General features: G+C 47.7%; 1 protein-coding gene across 4 annotated transcripts in view; it reads right to left on the bottom strand.

Moving 5' to 3' along the window:
* Positions 1–20,812, bottom strand: part of CCNJL (cyclin J like) — a 58,376-nt gene that overhangs the window by 28,528 nt on the left and 9,036 nt on the right. For 2 of the 4 annotated variants that reach the window (XM_067033424.1, XM_067033423.1), the window contains exon 3: positions 7,125–7,155. The exons of the other annotated variants lie outside the window; for them this stretch is intronic. In XM_067033424.1, coding sequence (XP_066889525.1) covers positions 7,125–7,155 — 31 coding nt within the window. The remainder of the gene's footprint in view (positions 1–7,124; positions 7,156–20,812) is intronic. 4 annotated transcript variants of the gene reach the window in all.

Here is a 20,812-nt window from a genome sequence, read left to right on the forward strand (position 1 = left end):
CGGGAGGGGCCAAAAGGAGGGAGGAGACGCCAGCCCATAATATGTCCTGCCAACCTCCTGGAATCCATCTTGGCTGAGAGATGCACACGCCATGAGGAAGGACCCTAGTCAGAGCAAAAAACAGGGGCACAAGCAAGATGACTGGCCGGAGACAACCTGGAAAGCTAACCCCATCACCATAAAACCTGAGACCGTGAGCCACGTGGCACAGCAGTTCTCCTGGGCTCCCTTATTCCGCTGTTCTCTGCCCGGGCACCCTTCCCAATAAAGTCTTTTGCCCTGTAAGGATACGTGTCTCATCGGACAATACATTTCCGAGTGTTAGACAAGAGCCCACTATCGGGCCCTGGAAGGGGCCCCCCTTTCGGTAACAAATCCATACAAACAGAAAGCAGATTAGCAACTGCTGGGAGCTGGGGACAGTTGGGGAGGTTAGTGGTGGGGGGACCTGCCAATGGATCTGGGGTTTCTTTTAGGGATGATGAAAATGTTCTGAAATTAGATAGTGAGGATGGTTGCACAACTCTGTGAATACCCTAAAAGCAACTGAATGTATACTTCAAAAGGGTGAATTTTATGGTGTGTGACTTATATCTCAATAAAGTTGTTACAAAAAAATAAGATGGACACATCACCCGCTCTCATGGAGTTTATGGCCCAGTTAGAAAGAGTTGGCCATCAAAGAATAAGGCAATTGCAGAATTCCAAACCATGATCAACACTACGGAGGAAAGCTGTGGACTCTGGGAAAGCTCCTCGTCTTCCCCGAGGGAGGGGAGGTCTGCCCTCTGAAAGCGAAGCCTGCTGGAGATTTCATGCTGGGATCTCTTTTCTTCTGGCTTATTCCCCCAGAGCCTTGAGTCCACAACACAGCTCTCTCAGTAGCCCTAGAGCTGTGCTCAAGGAAGATGCCCAAAGCCTGAATCAATTATTTCCTGTTCCTAACATTATACATGAAGAAACTGAGTTTGACAAAGTCCTACAAACCCCAGGGCTTAACTAACTAGCAATATTAGATCTGAGACTAGAAGAATTTTAATGTATCGTTTTTCTCAACCTTTTATTTTTTTAAATCATGGAGAAAATCTTTTTTTAATAAACAATTTTTTGATTGAAGTATAGTTGATTCACAATATTTTGTTAGTTTCAGGTGTACAGCAAAGTGATTCAGTTAACATATATATATTTTTTTCAGATTCTTTCCCACTATAGGTTATTACAAGATATTGAATATAGTTTCCTGTACTATACAGTAAACAATCCTCATTGTTTACCTATTTTATATATAGTAGTACATATCTATTAACCGCCATACTCCTAATTTATCCACCCCCCTCTCTTCCCCTTTGGTAACCATAAATTTGTTTTCTAAGTCAGTGAGTTTGTTTCTGTTTTATAAATAAATTCATTTACATTATCTTTTAGATTCCACATCTGAGTGATATCACATATTCATCTTTCTCTACCTGACTCACTTCACTTAATATGATACTCTCTAGGTCAGTCCATCCATGTTGCTGCAAATGGCATTATTTCATACTTTTTTATGGCTGAGTAATATTCCATTGTATATATGTGCCACATCTTCTGTACCCAGTCATCTGTCAGTGGACACTTAGGTTGCTTCCATGTCTTGGCTATTGTAAATAGAGCTGCTATGAACATTGGGGAGCGTATACATTTTTGAGTTAGAGCTTTTGTCTTTTCTGGATATACGCTCAGGAGTGGGATTGCTGGATCCTACAGCAATTCTATTTTTAGTTTTTTAAGGAACCTCCGTACTGTTCTCCAGAGTGGCTGCACCAATTTACATACCCACCAAGTGCAGGAGGGTTCCCTTTTCTCCACACCCTCTCCAGCATTTATGATTTGTAGACTTTCTCAATCATGGAGAAAATCTTAACTTCTTCGTGGAAAAGACCTGACTTCTCTGTGTGTTATTCATCTCCTCTGTTTGATGGATTCATGCTGCTCCTGAAGGCGGGGGTCTGGGTCTGATCTTGCTCATGTTTGTTTTGCCACCACCCTGGTGTGATGAGAACATGGTCAGGTGCCCGAAACTAAATAGTGAAGGAGTGAAGGAAGGGAGGGGAACAGGAAGGGCGGGACTGCAGTGCAGAGCACCAGCCACCCGGGGCCCAGGGGCAGGCGTGGCTATCTGTGTAGAGGAGCAGGTCCGTGGGGACTTCAAGGAGAAGAGACCTGTCTAGCCAAATTCTGGAAGGATGTCTAGGAATTAACCTGTTGAAGAAGCATGAAGGAAAGGAAGCTCAGCAGGAAAAACAGCACCTGCATGGCCACACTGGTGTCCCGTGTGGGGAATCTGGAGCCCTTGGAACAGCTGGAGAGGGAGGGTATGCTTGAACAAAGCAGGCTGCAAGGGTGGGCAGGGTCCCAACCTGTATATCCTGCAAAGATATCCGGCCTGCCTTGAGGGCAACGGGGAGCCAGCGAAGGGTTGAGAGCAGGGCACTGACATGGGCGGAGCAGCCATGCAGGAAGATCTCTCAGCCAGGCTCGTCCTGGGCTACAGCCAGACAGCTGGTATCAGCAGCCAACGTGTGGCTGCAGCCCCTCAACGACAGGGCCTTCTCCCCACCCTCCAGCAGCCTCCACAAGCTTGCAGCCTACTTGGGCATTTCCTCTAAGCAGAGGCCTCTACGGCTCTTGACAAGAAGCAAGCAATCACAGATCCTTGGTGTTCCACAGGCAGCAGCTGCGGGGAAATTAGCCAAGCGACCTTTGGCCCAGGCCGTGCTGCCCTCATCAAGGCGGTTCAAAGGCCCCAAACACAATAAGTCAGATATGCAATGTCCTGACTTCCCTCCCGGCTCAGCTCAGCCCAGCCAAGCTTCACTCCCTCCCTCTGGATTTTCCCTTGTGTCAAGAGAAACTCAAAGCAATACGCTGTAGGTCTTTCCTCTGAACACTCCCCTGTGAAAAGGGCCCACTGGCTCGAGCAGATTCTCACAGGAAGCCATCGGTGCATAAAAGAAAAAGCTATGGACCTTCTGAACAGGCAACAATAGCTCCAGAAGGAGTTAGCAGGTAGGGCTTCCTGGAAAACGCTGGTCTCCAGGGTGGGCAGGCTTCTGAAAACTAGAACAGACGCCTGCGATGCTTTCCAGACTCATTTCTCCTCCTCCCTCAGACACGGGTTTAAAGGTCACTTCCTGAGACAGACTTTCTCTGACCCTTCATCATTCCAAATCAGGTGCCCCTTGTTTTCTCTCTTAGCACGCTGTTCTTCAGGGCCAGGTATTTACTTATTTATGTGCCTTTTCCGGCTGAACACTAGCTTCAGAGAGCAGGAGCCACGTCCATCTTGCCGATACCATCTGCCCAGTGCCCAGAGCCTGGCACAGGGGGCAGGTGCTCAAAAAAATATCTGCATGAGCAAAAAGGAATGAATAGCCACCAAAAGTCATGGAGGGGGAGGGAGATGCAAGAGGGAAGAGATATGGGAACATGTGTATATGTATAACTGATTCACTTTGTTATAAAGCAGAAACTAACACACCATTGTAAAGCAATTATACTCCAATAAAGATGTTAAAAAAAAAAGTCATGGAGGAAACTTACATGCATATTACTAAGTGAAAGAAGTCAAGGTGAAAAGGCTGCATACTATGACTCCAACTATATGACATTTTAGAAAAGGAAAAACTATGGAGAGAATGAAAAAAGATCAGTGGTAGCCAGGGGTTCGGTGGGGAGGACATGAACAGGGGGAGCACAGAGGATTTTTAGGGCAGTGAAACTACTCTGTATGATACTATAATGATGGATACATGTCCAAACTCACAAAAGGTGCAACACCAAGAGTGAACCCCAATGTAAACTGTGGACTTTGGGTGACAATAATGTGTCCATGTAGGTTCATTGACTGTAACCAATGGACCCCTCTGGGGGGGGTTGTTGATAGTGAAGGAGGCTCTGTGTGTGTCAGGGGGCGGCAGGGGTACACGGGGAATCTCTGTACCCTCCGTTCAGTACTGCTGTGAACCAAAAACTGCCCTAAAAAACAAAGTCAATTTAAAAAAAAAAAAAGAATGAACACAAGGACATCCCTCCCTGTTCCAAATACACCCATCCCTGCCACATATGGGGGAGCAACTTGGCACAGATTGTAAAGTCAGGCAGTTCTGGGGTGGAGTCTCACCTCCACTATTTACTAACCTTGGGCATGTGAATTCTGAACCCGTGTCCTCATGCAAAAAACGGGGGTCACAGTGCCATAATGTAAAGCATCTGGCACTTACCAGCACTCAAGCAAGCATCAGTGGCCTTTCCCTCAAACTGGGCAATCAAATCTCAGGTAAGTTGAGCTTATCTGCCTCTGTCGGGCTCTCAAAGGAAGCTGCTTTGTACGGTGGAACGAGACATTCTACCTGAGGGGTTATAGCTGGGCCCGGGGTTCTGTGCAGAACAGGAAGCCTGACCACTCCACGTGCTCTGCGGAGCCCCCCCCCCCCGCCCCGAACCAAAGGGAATTAGGAGCTCTGAGCCTCTGCTTTTCTCCTGCACCTCAGAGCAGGGTGATTCTTTGGCAAATGAACAACAACGCGGGGTGCCAGCATGCCTACCCTGTTTAGAGTCCAGCCGATTACTCCCCTAACCCAATTAGCGGGGAAAGGCATTCATTACAAGGGCTTTGCTCTAAGGATCGCATTCCTCCCCAAGCACTCTTGACCTAAGTCAGCTCCGGGTGCATGAAGCCAGACCCTCCGCTGAGTGCTGAGCGGCCTGGATTCCAGAAACCAAAGAGCAGCCTGCTGAGAGGCGGCTCAGGAAGCTCTCCTGGATTAGGCAGGCACTTGGCAGGCACGCAGCAGCTGGCGCGGGCGGAAAGGGGGCAGGAACCAGTCAGGCAGCGTGACTTTGCTCGAGCTGGGGCCAGGGGCAGCATCGGTGTGGCCGGCACAAAAGCTGCGGGGAGAGGGGAGGGCAGAAGCTTCCTGAAACTCTCCCTCCCCAGTTCTGGTTCTTTATCACCTGAGCCAGACGGGAGAGCACCTGTGCCTCAGGTACACCTAGAGGCAGGAGCCCAGGGACAGAGGGCCGTGATAGTGTGAGGGCAGGGGATCCACCTTAAAAAAAACCCTGCTCTTGTTATCTCAGTAGTTTACGGTATTTTTAAAAATAATAACAATGGACTAGGAAAACAACTATTAGATGTACACCAAAATGTTACAGTGGTTATCTCAGAGGGCTGGGATCCCACATGACTTTTACATTCACGCTTTTCAACACTGCCCAGATTTTTTAAAAACATTCACTGTAAAAAAAAAAAAAAAAACCATTCGCTTTATTATTTCAATTACTGTGTTTCCAGTTTGAAAAAAATGGAGAGAGGGACTAGATACCCACGGTAGTAAGGCCCAGCTCAAACCTTATCCCGGAGGATTCCCTGGCAACCCTGCATCATCGCTTTGACAAATTCAGCTCTTTAAGAATAGCATCCCCCCCGCCAGTGCCGGGCTAAATACCCCGCTTCATCCTCACAAGATGCAAAGACCCCACCAAGGCACTACCCAGAAGTAGTGCTTTCCTTTGTTTCTTCTTTTTAGTAATTATAAATTATGTGCTCACTGATACATTTTCTAAAGTAAAAAAGAATAACAAGTATCACTGATAATCCCCGGTGCAGCGAGAAGTACTATTAAGTTTCACATGGATTCTTCGGATGTTTCTCTCTGCAAACTTTCACAGAACAGGATCCTCATCTACAAGCACATTCCTTTCACAGGAATCTGTGGTTTCAATGGCTGCCTGGAGTTTCATTGTGAGGTTGTACTGTGACTTAACCAGACCCCGATTCTGGACATTTGGGCTGTATCTCCTATCTTCCTTCAGGTGTCGTCTGAGAGTCCTTCCCTGACACCCCTCTGCTGCAGCATTCCTACAATCAGCAGTTACTGCTGACTCAAGTGTTCATCTGTCGCCCCCGCTGCCCCTACCACCCACAATGTGATCTCCAGGAGGGAGGCAGCCACCTCTTTCCAGGTCTTGGTTGTACCCCTGGTACCCGGCACACAGTTAGGGCGAATGAATATCTGTTGAATGAGTGCATGAATGTATGAATGAATGAATGGAGTGTTCTGTGATGAACACAGGTACAAACCAAGCAAATACCAACTGGGGGATCTTCCCTCCACCTGGGGCCTTCTCTAACCTCCTCCCCCAAGTCTCCCTTACCTGGTCTTGCACCCTTCCCTGGGGTAACCAACGGGGTTGGGGAACAGCCCCCCAGTGGGAAACCCCAGGGATACCAGAGGTGCCATTTGGGGGGAGAGGAGGGCGGTGGGTGTCAAGACAGGCTTGAGTCCTTTAGAAACACTCTCCTTGCTGCCTAAGATCTCTTCCTGAGGCTTTCAAAGCAGAAAGAGGACTACCTGAGAGGTGCGGGCTCCAAGAGAGGCCAGGGACAAGTGAATCATGACCCACATGAAGCCCCAAACCGAGCTACACACAGAGGCAGCAGCGCCGCCTGTAGAGCCTTTGGAGGATTCCATGCTTCCCCCTCCCCTCCCCCCAGCACAGAGGCGCTGACCTCAGCAGAGGTTAGCAAACCCTCTGCACCTGTGCTGGGCTCAGATGTGCGTGGGAGCATGGGCAAGGCCAGCCCCAAGTGCACTTCAACAGACCCTGAGCCTATAGCCAGGACCCCAGCCCATCACTGTTGCAGGAGACACGGGGAAGAAAATTCAGTGTGTGCCCCTCACACACAGCCTCTGCCGGCATTTTAAGGCTAACCTCAGAGGGCTTTGAAGGTCATGTGCACTGTGAAAGTTCAGCCAGTCACCCCCGGTTTCTCATATTAGGGGAGAAAGGGAAGCCTTCATTTGACCCCGTGGTGTCCTGCACTGTGTTACTTTCTAATTGACTATTAACCCACTCTTTCTTCCGATCTCTGCTTAAAAGTCTCACTTCTGAAAAGTGTTCCCTGGTCATGCCCCTGTCAGTCCCCGAGCATTCAGGACTTTCCATCCATCCCTCCCTCCCTCCACCCATCCAAGCACCATCTTCACCCCTGACTGGGCATCACGAGGGCAGGGACTGGGTTCATCTTGTTCGGCTCTGTGACCCCAGCACCTGACACGAAAGAGATACTCAATACTTACCCAAATCTCCAAATTTGGGGATCCGCAAATACTTGAAATGAAAAGGAAAGAAAAAAATGAGTTGCTCCTGATCTTAGGTTAAATAAAACTATTCATCTAGTTGAGCAATTCCAACTACTCACAAAGCCTGGCAGTGTGAGGACAGGGCGGGGGTGGGGGAAATGCTGAATTCCAGGGGAAGAGAAAGCTGTCCTTGCCTTGGGGCGGTGTGTGCGTCAGTCTACGCAACAGCAACACAGGGTAACCGAGGAGGAAGAAGGTCAGTGTTTACAGAGGACTGGGAGCTTTAAGAATCATAAATTATGCTCTCCACACTTGGTCATTCCAAAGGTAATGCTTTCCAACACGTGTTCCTTGACACCCCAGCCCCTGAAAAAAGGGTTCTCTGGGCCATTACTTTGGGAAACACTACATACATATTAGCCCATTAGAGGCCCTGAAACATTTGTTCAGGAAAAAACTTACATAGTCTTGAGAAACTCTAGGTTAAATGTATTTATCCACAGACCGCTACCACCCGCTGTCCTTTTTCAGGGGCAGACTAACAACATCCCAGAGAGCTTGTTCTGTGAAATGGTGCTTCAGGGTGCTGGCAGCTGGGCCCTGGTGCGCTGGGGAAAATGAAACCCCGACACATCTGCAAGGCAAGACTCTGGTGAAAATCCTTGGCTCAGTGCCTAATAATTTTTTTTTTTTTTTTTTTTTTTTTTTTTGTGGTACGCGGGCCTCTCACTGTTGTGGCCTCTCCCGTTGCGGAGCACAGGCTCCGGACGCGCAGGCTCAGCGGCCATGGCTCACGGGCCCAGCCGCTCCGCGGCATGTGGGATCTTCCCGGACCGGGGCACGAACCCGCGTCCCCTGCATCGGCAGGCGGATTCTCAACCACTGCGCCACCAGGGAAGCCCGTGCCTAATAATTTGATGATTCGAAATCAAGAGATGAACTGAAAAGCTTGCTGAGATTAAAAACCACAGCTTCCACCTGAAGAATGGCCCCTGGTAAGAATTTCCACATGGCTGTGGTATTAGGAGCCTAGGAGGGGCCACAGAAGCCCCAGGCAGCAGCCAAGTGCTGGGTGCCCTGCCTTGAGGGGTCCAGGGACTGGACCCAAGATTAAATCTCCTGCCCCTGTCCCATCTCCTATATATATATATATATATATATATATAACTTTGGCAGCTCCCAATTCTCCGTAAACCACAGACCTGGTTCCTCCTTGGTGACCCTCTGTTGCTACTGGATAGACTCAGGCACATGTCACCCCAAGGCAAGGACAGAGCTTTTTCTTTCCCCTGGAATTCAGCTCCCTGAGTTTTATACCTCCCCTCTGGTCTTGATGAGTATCTGGACTTGCTCATTATGGTGAATGTATAATATTTATAATTTGAAAACATGTATCATATTTATAATTTGAAAGCTTATATGTCATTTGCCAGACACTGCATCCCATGCATTTTGTCCTCTCATCCTCCAACAGGCCCACGAGATGGGAATCATCAGCAGCCCAGTATTCCAGACAACGATGGCTCAGAGAGGCTACGTAACCTGCCGAAGGCCACCTAGTTAATAAAGGACAGATGTGAATCTGGGCTTTCTGATTCCGTGATCTTAACACTATGTTTTGGGGTCCCCATGGGATAGTTTAGGTTTGTGTTTTCCTTGCAAAATAATGCTATAGTTAACTGATTATAAAATATCTCACCACTACAGAAATTTTAGAAAATTCGATGAATACAAAGAAAATTTAAATCACCAGCAATCTCTCCACCACGAGATAACTGTGAGTATGTATGAGTGTCGACATATGCCCTTCTGACACTGCTTCTCTGCACACAGACACCCCTGACACTTTAGGCCAATTTAGGCTCTCCATCTCAACACCCACCCTCTTGACACGGGCCGGGCAGACGTACTGCCACTAACAATAGTACCCAGGAGACTGAGGCACAGACGTTCAGTGGCCAAGGCCACATTCCAGGTTAGTGACAAATCCTGACTTGGTCATCAGAGGAGCTGGCTGGGCCCAGGCTGTGACATTGCTTTGAGTGTGACAACTGCTTCATACAGTCCAAGGTGCAGAGCATGGCTGAGCTGCTCTCCCACACCAGCCACTGAATGAAAACCACTCTGGGTCCCCTCCCGTGCTTCCCACCATGCTCATTCTCCCTGCTGCCAACGGCTACCTCCCGAGGGAGGCTGGGCCTCCAGGCGCTGGGCCAGCTGCTTGGGAAACAGCCCCAGGGGTTGAGTCGGCCTGAGAACAAAGAGCAGCAAGACATGAAGAAATGCCATGGGTAACCAAGGTGACCAACAGGAAGTGGAGACTTGCAAATTGAAAGGGAAAAAGAAAGGGGACAGAGGTGGGTTGGTTCTTCAGAGGCCTCAGCAGGACACACCACAGACCTGGGAGGCCCTGCAAAGCCGGAGGATCACTCACCCTCCCTTCCTCTCTTGCCCGATTGCTTCATAAACCCCGAGGAGACATTTTCCGTAAAGAATCAACTTCTCTGCGGGGAACATTATTTCAACATTCTCCAGAGGGTGGCTTGCAGTACATGAAACCAACAATTCTGGTGACATCCTCTCCTGCTGATATCTGGCCTGCAGCTTCCTTCCAGCAGGAAGGAAGAATGGTCACCCCCAGCCACCCCATCTCTCACAGGCCCCCTGAACTCTGCAAATGGCAGGAAGGCCAGCTCTAAACACACCTCCTCATTCCCAGAACTGAAAACACCCACAACCTTTTTATTAAACGTCCCCAGAGTTCTTCCATTCAGCAGCTTCCTGATACGACCACATCCCACACCTTCTCGACTGTGGGTACCCCTCATTCTCCCACACCCTCCATCACCTAGGAGCAGTGGTCATGATGTGCCCCCTTCTACGGTGGTTCTCTGCAACAGGTCCAACCCTTGACTCTCTCCTCCTGTTCCCCTGGGTCACCATTCCTAAGCGGTGGCCTCAAGAGCTCTTCACTCCACACTTCCAGCTCCCCTCCCCAATTTCCAGATTCCTTCTGATGGATTCTCCTGGGCACCCAGACCCTACTGTGCAGACCAAAACGAGTCAGTTAGGGTAACCACCACCACTAACCCCCAGTCACTCCAGCTGGGACTCCAGTCCCTTGCTGACCTGGGTTTCTGCAACTGTAGTCAGTTGATCACAGGCACTGGAATCTCCTGGGGAAACATGGAGGCTGCCCCCAGGTACCGAGCTGGATAGCGTTGCACCCAGATTCAGGTCCACCCGAAACCTCAGAATGTGACCTTATTTGGAAACAGTCATTACAGATGCAATCAAGTTAAAATGAGGTCATATTGGATTAGTGTGGAGCCTAATCCAATGGCTGGTATCCTTATAGGAAGAGAAAACAGAGACGCACAAACATACAAAGGGAAGACTAGGCAAAGACAAACACATGCAGAGGGCCAGGTGGGGATGGAGGCAGAGAACCGAGGGATGCAGCTACACGCCAAGGAACACCAAGGGTGGCCGGCAACCACCAGATGTTGGAAGAAACAAGGAAGGATCCTCCCTGCGAGCCTTTGGAGGGATCACGGCCCTGCAGACACCTTGATTTCAAACTTTGGGCCTCTAGAACTGTGAGGGAATAAATTTCTGTTGTTTTAAGTCACCCAGTTTGAGGCAGTCCTAGGAACCTATTACACTCCCCATTTCCTGACTTACTGAATCAGACGTCCTGGGACGGAGTTGGGCACCTAAATATGCTTTACAAGCACTTCACGTGAGCCTGATGCTTGACTATAAGCTCCGTGAAGACAGACAATTTTGTTTTGTTCATCACTTATATCCCCAAGAGCTAGCAGTGTGTGGCATGTGGTTGGCTGCTAAAAAACATGTGTTGGATGCAAGAATGAACCTGCGCCGATGTGCAAGAACTGCTAGTGCCTTGCTTGGTCAGGACATTAAGGCAACTTTAATTATCAAATAAGATAATGTGCAACAAACGTTCAACAATGTCTGGCATACTGTGCCCAATAAACACCTACTCCCTTAATTTAGAGGGCAGTGAGAGTCTTGAAAGATGACACAGAAACTAGCAATTAATTGCTGGAAGGAGCTTTCTAAGAACACTGTTCACCGTGAAAGAGGCCAATCCCTCAGCAATGGAAAATCTCTTTGTTCCAACAAGTAAGAAACATGAAATCTTTCACTGTTTGTTAACTGGTCCTTTTGACCCTATTTCCTAAAACTCTCAAGTCTCCCCACTTCCTGCTCTGGTTCAGAAGCCATCTCCTTGGATCATTACCAACACCCAGGTCTCCAAGGCCAAGGTCATTTTCCAGTGATTCAGCCCTCGCTCCTCACAGCTCTCCATGTGTCTCAGGATAAGTGTAAATATCTACGGAGACCTGCATGCCAAAGCCAATGCTCCCGGTCCATCTCCCCCTCCTCCCCTACTCACCAGACCGCCCCTGGCAGGTCACTGATGTGTGACTTCACACGCGGCCCTGAGCCCTGGTAGATGAACTTCCTCCACATCTCACCTTCTCTTGGAAGCTCTTCACACTTCCCTAGGCAATGGGGTGTCACCACTGGTACAGGGGTTAAGAGTGTGTGCTTTGGAGTCAGGTTGCCTGGGTTCAAATCTTGGCTCTGCCATCTACCTGCTGTATGACCGTAGGTAAGTTATTTAACGCTCTAAACTTTAGCAGGCTCATCTGTAAAGTGGGGATAAAATTTGGATAATTTAGTACTTACTAGGGGGCGTTGCTGGAGGATTTAGATAACAGGAGGGAACATACATCAAGCACACAACAAGCACCCATTAACGGGGAACAGCATTGCTTACATTTCACTGGCTATTACGACCATTAACAAATAGCATGGCCAGAAGTGGTTTGAGATGATTATCCTCAGCTGTGCTAAGAATACCCCCCTCCCAACCCCCAGGACTGGAGTGGGGCTTGGGGCTGTGGTATCTCCTGGGAGAGCCTCTTAGGGTCTGCAGGTCATACACGGGGTTCAGTAAAATGACTGCCTAATGAAGAGCTGTCTGCCAACAAGCCTCAGGGATGGTCCAAGGAAAGGAGCCAGAACTCTGCCTTCCCAGATTCATGGCCAGGCCACCTGTGGCCATCCAGCTTCCTCCCTCCTGATCCAAATGCTGAATCCCCTTCACCTGAAACAGGCTTCCAAGGAGGATTCCTACCTGGGAAGGTGTCGCTAGTGGTTTGACACAAGTTCCCCCAGAAAGTGCTTTATGGCCCATCTTAAAAGTAACCATGAAAAAAAAAAGTAACCATACAAAATAAACCCGAAATATTAAGGGATAATGGAGTATTATGTCTGCATCTTGGTCCAAGAGGGGAAAAAAACCACCTGACAGAAAAAGGGGATGATAAGGCAAATGTGTTAAAGTGTTTACAACTGTGTACTGTGCTGGCAACTCTGCTAAGTTTGATGATACTTCAAAACAGAAAGTTAACACAAAAGAAGAGACCAACAAGAGATTTCCACTCAGAGCCAACAGCTCTGTACCACTCGCCCCAGGGTCGCCCCGTCGCTGAGGGAAGTCCCTGTTACACATCACTGCCTTCAAGGCTGCGTGCAACTCCTCTGCTTTTTCAAAGTGAGACTCCAGACAGCAGACCACGAGGTTTTAAGGTCCCAGCTCCTCCACTTAATGGGGGACCTTGGCCAAGTGCTGAAGCCCTTGGAGGCTGCTTCTCTCCCAGTAGATGGAGTTACTGGCAGCCGTGCTACCTATCCCACCAGAAAGTGAGGTTCAGGAAGGCGATGTGTGTGTGGGCTGTAAGGCACAGACCCCAGACCAGGCATCCGTGATGAGCACACACCAAGGGGTTTGCAGCTACTCTGCTCAGAACTGGGGAAACACAGCCCCGGCCTGCTCTCATGCACCTGCTGTCTAGAGAGGGAGCCAGATCCAAATGGAACAATCCCACTAAGAAGTGTACAATTACAAGTCATGCTGGGTGCTGAAGGAATAATCGAGAGTAGTCTGAGAACGTCACAGGGGTGCAGACTGACCTTGTGTGCGAGTGGGAGAAGGTTCCTCTGAGGAAGTGATGTTTGACGGCCCAACTAGAGAACAAGGAGATTGCAGCATATTCTAGTCCCACAGAGTAGGGAAGTATACAAGCCAAACTATTAACAGTGAACGCAAGTTAAGGATACCATGAGGAAGTAATAGGCCAAATTAAGAACGGGGGTGGGGGGTGTCTCAGGACAAATGACCTAGTTTCTCCCAAACCCAATGGCATGAAAAAAACAATTTTAAAGAGCTGGGAGACAGGGAAACCATTACAGAATAAAAGACTTAAGAGTAATTTTTAAAAACCTACTGAACAGAAGATATTTGCAAATGATATGGCTGATAAGGGGTTAATATCCAACATATATAAACAGCTCATACAACTCAACATCAAAAAAACAAACAATCCGATTAAAAAATGGGCAGAAGAACTGAACAGACATTTTTCCAAAGAGGAAATGAAGATGGCCAACAGGCACATGAAAAGACACTCAACATCACTAATCATCAGGTAAATGTAAATGAAAACCACAATGAGATAGATTATCAACTCACACCTGTAGAATGGCCATCGTCAAAAGAGCACAAATAACAAATGTTGGCAACAATGTGGAGAAAAGAGAACCCACCTACACTGTTTGTGGGAATGCAAATTGGTGCAGCCACCGTGGAGAACAGTATGAGAGTTCCCAAAAAACTAAAACCAGAACTACCATATGACCCAGCAATTCTACTCCTGGGTATATATCTGGAAAAAAACAAACAAACCAAAAAACAGAAACACTAATTCAAAAAGATACAGGTACCTCCATGCTCATAGCAGTGTTATTTACAATTGCCAAGGTATGGGAACAACCTAAGTGTCCTTCAACAGATGAATGGATAAAGAAGATGTGGTACATATATACAACGGAATACTACTAAGCCATAAAAAAGAATGAAATTTTGCCATTTGCAGCAACATGGCTGGACCTGGAGGGCATTATGCTAAGTGAAATAAGTCAGACAGAGAAAGACAAATACTGTATGATATCATATGTGGAACCTAAAAAAAACTAGTGAATATAACAAAAAAGAAGCAGACTTACAGATATAGAGAACAAAACTACTGGTTACTAGTGGGGAGAGGGAAAGGGAGTAGGACAATATAGAAGCAGGGGATTTTTTTTTTTTTTTTTTTTTGCGATACCCGGGCCTCTCACTGTTGTGGCCTCTCCCGTTGCAGAGCACAGGCTCCAGGCGCGCAGGCTCAGCGGCCATGGCTCACGGGCGCAGCCGCTCCGCGGCATGTGGGATCTTCCCGGACCGGGGCACGAACCCGTATCCCCTGCATCGGCAGGCGGACTCCCAACCACTGCGCCACCAGGGAAGCCCGAAGCAGGGGATTTTTAAAAAGGGTTATTACAGGATTATATGAAATCATGTATGTGAAACTTTTGAAAATTATAAAGCACTATAGAATTTAAAGAAACTTACATTCAATTAAAAAAACATAATGCATGGATCTTATCTGGATTGTGATTTTGAACAATGCAACTATAAATGCCATTTCTGAGACAGCTGTGAGAACTAAATTATGGACTGAGCAATAGATTATTAATGAATGATGGTGAGTTTTGTAATAATGGCATAGTTGTTATGTCAAAAAAAAGAGGTTTTTATTGCTTAGTAGATATTTATGGGTGAAATGACATGCTGTCTGGGGAAAATGAAACAGGTACTGAAGCTGGGGTAGAGGGTACATAGGGATTCATTCCACTTTTCTTTCTACTTTTGTGTATCTTTTTAAATTTCTATAATAAAAAGGAAAACACAGTGGTTCACTCCAGAGTCAGGAGTACCGAGTTACTTGGATTTTTTTTTTTTTTTACAAGGATCAGGAAATTAATTGTTATTAAGCAGAAAGTTATCTACCTCATCATACTTGATAACTCCACCTATTTTAGTGGATGCATGAACCACAGTGAAACCAATTCCCCTCTGATGGACATTTAGGTTTTCTCCAAGTTTTCCTTATAATAACTGAATCCATCCAATTCCTGATGCTTTTCTCTGTTCTTATGATCCTCCTCACTCCTCCCTGTCATCCCAACCCACCCACGCAAGTCAATGGATGACCATTTTTGGACTAAGTATGTAGCTGGTGCCACCACAAAGAAGGCCCAGGCCCTGGTACCATCTGCTCCAGTGACCTGCAAGGGAGCCAGTGCCGCAGGACAATTCAAATTCCGCCTCAAGATTCAAGTTTCCAAGTAACTGCCACTTGGGGGTAGAGGGAAGCACACACTGCAACAATGGGGCTCAGAGGGAGCCTGGGGAGTTTTCTGGCCAGGGCCGAAGGTCAGCAGCCCTCACCCAGCCTGACACAGGTCTCAGGCTGGTTCCCTGCTGCCTATGGGCCTCCCCAGATCCTGGAAAGTATTCAGAGTTCCGCACCCCTTCCTTTTCATCTGTTAGTGCTTTTCCCATTCTGGGTTCCTGATTCTTTTAAACACAGCCAAGAGACACCATTTTGACCTACTGAAATGGCATGGACTTTTTTTTTAAAGTTTATTTATTTTATTTATTTATTTTTGGCTGCGTTGGGTCTTCGTTGCTGCGTGTGGGATTTCTCTAGTTGCGGTGAGCGGGGGCTGCTCTCCGTTGCGGTGCACGGGCTTCTCACTGCAGTGGCTTCTCTTGTTACAGAGCATGGGCTCTAGGCACATGGGCTTCAGTAGTTGTGGCTCATGGGCTCTAGAACGCAGGCTCAGTAGTTGTGGTGCACGGGCCTAGTTGCTCCGCAGCATGTGAGATCTTCCTGGACCAAGGCTCGAACCTGTGTCCCCTGCATTGGCAGGTGGATTCTTAACCACTGAGCCACGAGGAAAGTCCAGCATGGACTTTTCTTTTTTTTTTAAAGGCTACTATCCAGGGTTAGCAAAGTTACTGGGAAGCTGACACCCTCCCACACCACTGGTGCAAGTGCAGGCTGGTACAACTTTTGATAATTTATTAACTGGTGAAACTCAAAGTTCTTAAAATCACACCCCAAGACCAGCAATTCTATTTTAGGCATTTATTCTCATGAGCACACTCGCAGACAGAAGAATAGGATCACCACTGCAGTGCTGTGTAAAATCAAATGGTACAGGAGAAATGACCCAAAAGACCATCAAGAGGGGGATGAATGAACAAATTACGTAATATACATACTGTGGAATATTACTCAGCAATAAAAAAGAAATAAACTCCTAATAGATACAATATAGGTGAATCTCAAAAGTGTTCTCAAAAGTGAATCTCGGTGGGGCTTCCCTGGTGGTGCAGTGGTTGAGAATCCGCCTGCCGATGCAGAGAGCACGGGTTCGTGCCCGGGTCCGGGAAGATCCCACATGCCGCGGAGCGGCTGGGCCCGTGAGCCATGGCCGCTGAGCCTGCGCGTCCGGAGCCTGTGCTCCGCAACGGGAGAGGCCACGACAGTGACAGGCCCGCGTACCGAAAAAAAAAAAAATTGAATCTCGGGCTTCCCTGCAGGCGCAGTGGTTGCGAGTCTGCCTGCCGATGCAGGGGACACCGGTCCGGGAAGATCCCACATGCTGTGGAGCGGCTGGGCCCATGAGCCATGGCCGCTGAGTCTGCGCGTCCGGAGCCTGTGCTCCGCAACGGGAGAGGCCACAACAGTGAGAGGCCCGCGTGCCGCAAAAAAAAAAAGAAAAAAAATGAATCTCTTAAGTTAAAAAAGGCAGATCGAAAAGAGCACATACATGTAACTACATTTATATGACACTCTGGAAAACACAAACTAATCCACACAGACAAGAAAGCAGATCAGGGCTTCCCTGGTGGCGCAGTGGTTGAGAGTCCACCTGCCGATGCAGGGGACACGGGTTCGTGCCCCGTTCCGGGAAGATCCCACATGCTGTGGAGCGGCTGGGCCCGTGAGCCATGGCCGCTGAGCCTGCCCGTCCGGAGCCTGTGCTCCGCAGCGGGAGAGGCCACAACAGTGAGAGGCCCGCATACCACAAAAAAAAGCAGATCAGTGATTGCCTGGGGCTGGGAGCATGATGGGATGAGTGACTGAGAAAAGGTACCTGGGAACTTTCTAGGTTGATGGCAATGTTCTGTATCTTGACTACGGTGGTAGTTACAGGAGTATATACATTTGTCAAAACTCACTGTATACTCGAAACTGAGTATGCACTTAACATCTGTACATTGTATATAAATTAACTTCAATTTTTAAAAAAAGAGGGCTTCCCTGGTGGCACGGTGGTTGAGAGTCCGCCTGCCGATGCAGGGGACACGGGTTCGTGCCCCGGTCTGGGAGGATCCCACGTGCCGCGGAGCGGCTGGGCCTGTGAGCCATGGCTGCTGAGCCTGCGCGTCCGGAGCCTGTGCTCCGCGACGGGAGAGGCCACAACAGTGAGAGGCCCGCGTACCACAAAAAAAAAAAAAAAAAAAAAAAAAAAAAAAAAAAAAGAATAAGCAGCTCCGTCTAAGTATATAACAAAGAAATGAGTTAAATCATGGTATATCTATACAATAAAACATTATGCATGATACCGCAGAAGAATAATGACATACAAAGTTACTTAGTATATGCAGTTGAGAAAAAAATTGTTACAAAACTATAATATACTATGATAACATTTATATAAAATAAAATGTATAGATTTGGATAAAAAATTACCAGAAAGAAATATTTCGTTCATTCATTCAACACAAATATATTGAGTATCTACGCTATACCTTTGTTACAATGAGCAGAAAAGACCAAAAAAAAATCCTTTCTCGTCATGGAGCTTCTGTTTGGTCGTTTCACAAAAAATATTTAAATTATTAAACTGTAAACATTAAAAAAAATCAAATGGTACAGGGAAGTGTGTAAATGCTACTACCACTTGTGTCAGAACACACACACTTGGTTTGTTCATGCAGAGAACAACTCTGGAAGGATTCATGAGAAACTGGGATCAGTGGTACCTTTCAGGGAGGAAAACTAGAGCCTCTCCACCATCCACCCTTTCCTATAACCTGGGTTTTTTTTCCTTTTTACCATGTTCTTATATTGTCTATTCTAAATAAACACAATCGTTTCTAATTTTTTGCTAAAGTCCAATAATCAGGAATTGGGTGGAGAAGAATAAAATGGAAATGTGAGCATGACATGCTAGAAAATCAACAAAGTGTTCTGAGAAAAGATATATTCCATTTTTACTAAAAAAAAATCCAAAATAAAAATGTATTGTGATGACAGACACACAAAGGAGCAGAAGAACCTACACCAAAATGTCAACAAATTACTTCTGAGGGGTGGGATTGTGGGGGGAAATTTTACTTTCTTCTGTGTGCTTGTATTTACTTCTGCAGTTTCCTAAACAAACAAACAAAAACCCCACTCTGTGTGTTTAATAACTTTAAAAAAAAATGAAGGGACTTCCCTGGCAGTCTAGGGGTTATAACAGATTCCATGCTTCCACTGCAGTGGGCATGGGTTCAATCTCTGGTCAGGGAACTAGGATCCTGCAAGTCGGGCAGCATAGCCAAAAAAAAAGAGAGAGAAAATAACAGACCAAAACTGTCACCTCTTTCTGCCAGGTTCTCTCAGAGAGAACTGTTGGCTACACTCTCTTTACCCAAGGGGCTATGTGGTTTAGGAAGACAAAGAACAAGTCAAGGGCAAGGGCACAGGGCCAACCCAAAGCCTTAACTGTCCTCCCCTCACTTAGGGAGCACAGACTTTCCCAACCATCCAGGGTGCCCGCCAAGACCCTTCCAGAGGGTCTTGGAGGCTGATGGAGGACACCCATTTTGTCCCAGGATACCTGGAAGGCAGGGGGCAGGGGTCACTCTCTTGGTTTACAGATGAAAGGGAGGCTCCAAGATCATCTGCTTCTTCCACAGATCAGGTGCAGAGACCAAGTCTCAGCTGAGTGTTGAGGGCACACTGAACACTTCCTTATCCTAAGGCGTGTAGGACTCGAGAGAAAATGCCAAGTTCTGATTCAGTTTTGTCCCCAGCTGCCTACAGAACACAGGTGAGGCAGTGGAGTCAGGGCGTCTCCAAGCTAAATGCCACTTTGAATGACATCTCATTCCACCTACAAAGCCCATTTCTCAACCCACCTTCCATCCTCTGCCCACACCTTGGGAGCAGCCCAGATCATCTCTTCAGGATGCACGCAGGAAACTCCCACTTATACTAAAAGCCTCACCATTACCTCCAGGAAGGGGCCCTGAGGGCCAGCTGCTTAGGGTCTCACTTGAAGACCATCACCATGTCAGTACCTAAGAGTTTGTCAAAACCAGTATGTGGTTCTGAAAGGCCTGAGTAACACATTCCTGGAATGAAACTGGGCAGACACATCCCAGTGTCTGGAACACTCTCTTATGGGTGGATCTGGGTGTGCCTCATGATTTGGGAAGAACTGTTCCCTGGGAGTGTAGAAACCCAGAGGGAGGGGAAGGGAATAGAAAAACCAGTTAGGGGGTGACCTAGCCAAATGGTTGAGCATGGACCTGGGTCACCACCTTCTATGAGAAGACAGATGTTCAGCCTTGCAGTGGGGAAATTCAAGGAATTTAAGGGGAGGAGTGAGAAGAGAGAGTATTGATGTTGGAAAAGAGAGATAAAAGAATGTGCAAGCTTTAGGGGTTACTAGAAAATGGTGCGGTTTTAACCCAGGTGAAGGACAGAGCAGAGATGAGATTCTACCACATGCAGCTGTCAGAGTTGGGGCAAGAGAGGAAAGCCCCACAGCATCTCTCCCTTTCCCCAGTCAGGGGAAACAGGCAGAGCCCACCAAGTACACCCCAGGGCAGGCAACAGCAGAGGCCAGATCACTTGAAGGTGAGAAGCACCAGGCACAGGTGAGGCAACAGGACCCACCAGGACCAAACACGGGAGGCCCCGGCCGGGCAGTCAGGCTTCTCAGAATGCTTTAGGGAGAACCTAGCTCCTGGAGAACCACTGTACCACAAACTAAAATACAGAGCCGACAGTATCATGGAGGGCAGAGCCTCAATTGTTCCCCGCCTTGTACTTCCATTCTTTGCTAAAATGGATGTTTTTCTCCCCAGATTTATGTTCAGACTCTGATACAATCAGGGATTTGATCTCAAGAGAGTGACTGACACCCTCTGAGTCTTGTAGTTTCCATCTGTAACGTGGGGTCAATCCCAGCACCGGGGCAGATATGAGGAGTGAGATAATACACAGGGGCGTGCTTGGCACACTGCCTGAAATATGGGAAGTGCTCAATAAACAGTAGACACTAACATCATCATCACGAAACATCATTTTTGTTGTTGGTGTCTTAGGTCTTTGTATAAATTCAGTCCCAAATCAGTAAAAATGTCCTTTATCGCTCCATTGGTTCAAAAAAACATGGTCTCACACAGCTAAAGACCTTTAAGTGTGCAAGGAGCCGGCTTCAGTAGGGAAAACACATTTGGCGGCTGGTTGCTCTGCAGATCTCAAATCTGGGGCGATGGGGAAGACCCCTAAAGTACCAGGCGACTCCGATCCTGGGAGAAGACGAATGCCCGATGGAGGAGAAGCGAGCCTCGGGTACGCGGGCTCCCCAGAGCCCCAGAAGATAAAGCTACCAAGTCATGCCAAGCAGGGCTTGTCAATGTAGCTTTGGGACGGTGGGGTACTCTTTCCCCAAGTAACCCCCCCACAAACCCC

This window comes from Kogia breviceps, chromosome 4 (assembly GCF_026419965.1).
Source record: "Kogia breviceps isolate mKogBre1 chromosome 4, mKogBre1 haplotype 1, whole genome shotgun sequence".
In the NCBI taxonomy this organism is placed as follows: domain Eukaryota; kingdom Metazoa; phylum Chordata; class Mammalia; order Artiodactyla; family Physeteridae; genus Kogia; species Kogia breviceps.